At 46.3% G+C, this 3,623-nt stretch overlaps 1 protein-coding gene across 1 annotated transcript in view; it reads left to right on the forward strand.

Annotated features, from left to right (window-relative positions):
• The window catches only part of LOC119458825 (uncharacterized), a 5,353-nt gene extending 2,788 nt beyond the window's left edge, over positions 1-2,565 (forward strand). The window contains exons 3-4 of the mRNA XM_037720686.2: positions 415-504; positions 2,485-2,565. Coding sequence (XP_037576614.1) covers positions 415-504; positions 2,485-2,565 — 171 coding nt within the window. The remainder of the gene's footprint in view (positions 1-414; positions 505-2,484) is intronic.
• Positions 2,566-3,623: the final 1,058 nt, after the last annotated feature.

Genomic DNA, 3,623 nt, shown 5'->3' on the forward strand with positions numbered 1-3,623 from the left:
CGTGGTACCGCAGCGGCGAGGCTCCGAGCGAGCGCAGCTGCCATGCCTCTCCGCAGCGGATCATGTGGCATGACGTCACACCTACCACGTTTGCGCGCCGGCGGCTCAAGGTCATCGCGACGCGATGAATGACCTTGCGAGACATGGCGGAGTAGCGCTTTCGCTCTGAAAGAAAAAAAAAAAGAAAAGCCGTGATACAATGACGAGCGGCAGTTAAATTGCGCATAGCCTGTAATTGAAATAACAGTTTAACCGCGCTTGTTGACCTCAACGTCGCAGGATGGCACTAACAGCACTGCTGCTCTCGTCTGCGCGTCCACTTTCCCGTAACTTCCAGTATGTTTACAGAGTGACTAAATCTCTCCGCGAGACTGCTCTGCAAATTGCTCAAGTCTTTCTTCGGTGTGTTCGCAGTACGTGCTGTTCCAGGCAACGGGCAGCGTCCTGTATATATTCTGCAGCATCTCGCTGGTTCGGAAAAATAAAGAAGTCGGCATGCCGGCGGTAAGTGCAACACACGCCAATACTGCCCAATCTGCCAAAGTCGGCGTTTTTACAACGAAGCTGTATACCTCTGTACCCCCCCCCCCCCCCCTCCCAATGCATTTGTCGTGACCGTGGGTAAAAGCTCAACCAATCAGCGGGAGGCGTGCGCCGCTGGGTTCCTTGCAGCACCACTAGATGACGCCCACCTTCGCGCGCGTGGCAGTGCCGGCGCCGGTCGTGCGGGAAAAAAAAACCAGTAAGCTCACTTTCGCGCATAGCGCTCGCCGCAAGCGTTTCCCGGTAAAGATTACGGTTGCATAAGATGCGGTTGCCGGGAAGCGACAACTACATATAGCATACGAAACAGGGAGTGACGTGACTACACTTTAATATGTGAAAGAAGATCCCTCCTAGCAATTGAGTCATGTTGTGATAGTGCTAGGGGAATGCGACGTATAGTGAGAAATCCTGAAGAGCAGCGTGCATACGAGGCGGTGTGGTTAAGTTCATTTCTCTTGTCTCTGGTCCACTCTTTGTAGGTGCACGAAGTCGCGGCGTAAGCCAAGTCGCAGGCCGCTGAAACGTCTTAGGCTAATAATTAGATAAAGTGCACGTGAATGTCACCATGTGAATAATTTCAAGCTACTTCACTATGGGCAATATTTCTAGGTGTCGTTTACACCTTCGCTGTCCAACCACCTTCACAGCGTGGATCGGAGACTATGTTTTTTCTTACTTCGAACTCGAAACAACCCTAAATTATTTACTGAAATTATGTCGCTGCAGATAAATTATACCTGCCCACTATTCGCAAGAAATACCAAAGAAATCAATTCACTAATTGAGCTAATCATGTCGGTTAACTTCTTAAATACAAACTGTACGGTATATCTTTATATTTAATAGTCGGAGGGAATCGTGATTAAATTGTAGTTACGCGTTGACCATCGCTGACAGCCTTGTCCGGCGTTTGTGGCATAGGGCCCTTTTGAGGGGGAACTAAAGCTTTAACCTCGTCTACGAGAACCGGTGCCGCGAATTGTCCAATGTTGATCCACAACAGCACCGAATTTGGCTGAATTTCACAGAGCTACATTTAAGGATTATACTGTTCTTGTGGTAACACTCAACACATTTCCATTCTCGAGGATTGGCCAAGAATGCGCACTATATGTCCAGTGACTAAATCAAAGAAAGTCAAATAAATTAAAGAAACCGTTGATAGTAATGCATCGTTCCATCAAGACGTCTGTGTGCACTTGAAATGCTTATGAGCCAACATTAGACGTTCAACATTTATGTTGGAATTTTTTTTCTACTACGCAGTACCGGCACAACTTTGTGGATCAGCATACAGGGCTACGCCCTTTGGCTGGTGCTTGCATTCGAATCATGTATAAACTTTATATATATTCACAGTGACATTCGTTGAAACACCGATCGACCGACTGACCTAGCAGCAGCAGCCACGCCATACCCATGGGTAGTGTAGGAAAAAAAAAGTTCACTTTTAAATGCAAGAATTCTTTTATACGCGTATGTACCGAGCTTCGGGCGCACCATACCGGAACTCGGGTTATCAAAATTATATTTCTAAGACACGGCGGCCATTACGTGCTTCCAGCTTCACAATCACGTCCGGCGCATGGAGTCCGCAGAAGCATAGCCTTTGAGATCAGTTTCGGTTACTCAGAGGCTGCCGTCGCTTCGGGCATGTATTTGTAGACCACCTTTATATGGTGTCATCTAATCCACGGTGCTGCTTTGGGACGTCAGACGCAAGCGATCGTCCTGTACGTACTTCAGCAAACAGATCAAAAACGGACACAGAAAATGGCGCTGTGTTGTGTGCTTATTTTCTGTGTCCGGTTTTTGCAGAAGTATGTGTTCGTATAACAAGCCCGGCTAGCGACCTTGTTGAAGATCATCTTATATTGTCGATAATCATCTATCTGTAAGGTGCCTCTTTCATTTTCTCTCTGCCTCCTCAAACCCCAGATGGTGGGCCTGACGACGGGAGGTCTGCACGCCTTCCACTGCGCGTACTCGACGTACAAGATCTACTACGAGAACAAGTGACGACGAAGCATCGCCCGCTGCACCGAACTGCTCCCAATATAGTCTTCGCGCCTTGTCTATTTCGCGAGCAATCGGGATTAAATGTGTGCAGTTCTGTGCGCCTGTGTTCGTCGATTTCCGGTCAAGACATTTCAGTACAGGTGGAATGCAAGAAAAGTTTCTTGCGTACACTTCCCTACAGATTTAAAGGGGTACGTGGCCAGGCCACCGAGGCATTCCGGAAGTCATCGAGACAACGCCCTTCTTGATTCATGTTAGTTCTCTCGATGTTATCGCGTAGCCGTTATTCGTTATCAATCGCGTTATAAGTCACCGATTATGCCACAAACGCGCACACCAACACTTCACATCCAACACTTCACATCCAAAAATAAGGCATAGAAAGCTTTGCTTTATTAAAGGAATTATGCGCTTGAAGGCGTTCACCCGGGCGCCAACGCCTGAAAGGTCCGTATCTCAATAAAATGGATAGGAGTAATATGGCACGGAATTATTAAAATAGGAAAAAATAGCAAAGTAATCTGGTTTATTTCGCAGAGGTACGCACAATGGTCTGTCTAATGCGCAATGTCATTGTATGTTGCTTACGCATACTTCTGGTTCTTCGCTTTTTTTTCTCCAGTAAATACTCATTTGTAGTCGGCGCAGTGTCCTGTTTCTGTCCTTAGTTCTATAAGCGCCTTTAGAAAGGCGCTTTAAAAAGGGGAATACGACATTTTATTTCGAACTATAGTAGTCACACCACACAGTGCCTACATTGGTTCGTCAACATTAAAATCAACAACGAGACTGTTCACAACGTAGGAAGGCGACACATAGGCGAAAGTCAAAGACGAGCCAATCAACAACAACAGCAAAAACATTAACCACTGCTAGCCCCTTGTTGCTTCCTAGATATTTTTATTGGTGTTCACTTAACTCTCTATGCACTGGCATTCCCGTTACGTAAAAAAAAGGAAACACTGTTTTATGCATTTAAGCACAAAAGTAACTAAAACACCAATGTAAATTCATCGGACCCTTTGAAAATGAACATCTCGAAATTGGCGTAGTCAAGA

This window comes from Dermacentor silvarum, chromosome 7 (assembly GCF_013339745.2).
Source record: "Dermacentor silvarum isolate Dsil-2018 chromosome 7, BIME_Dsil_1.4, whole genome shotgun sequence".
Lineage (NCBI taxonomy): Eukaryota > Metazoa > Arthropoda > Arachnida > Ixodida > Ixodidae > Dermacentor > Dermacentor silvarum.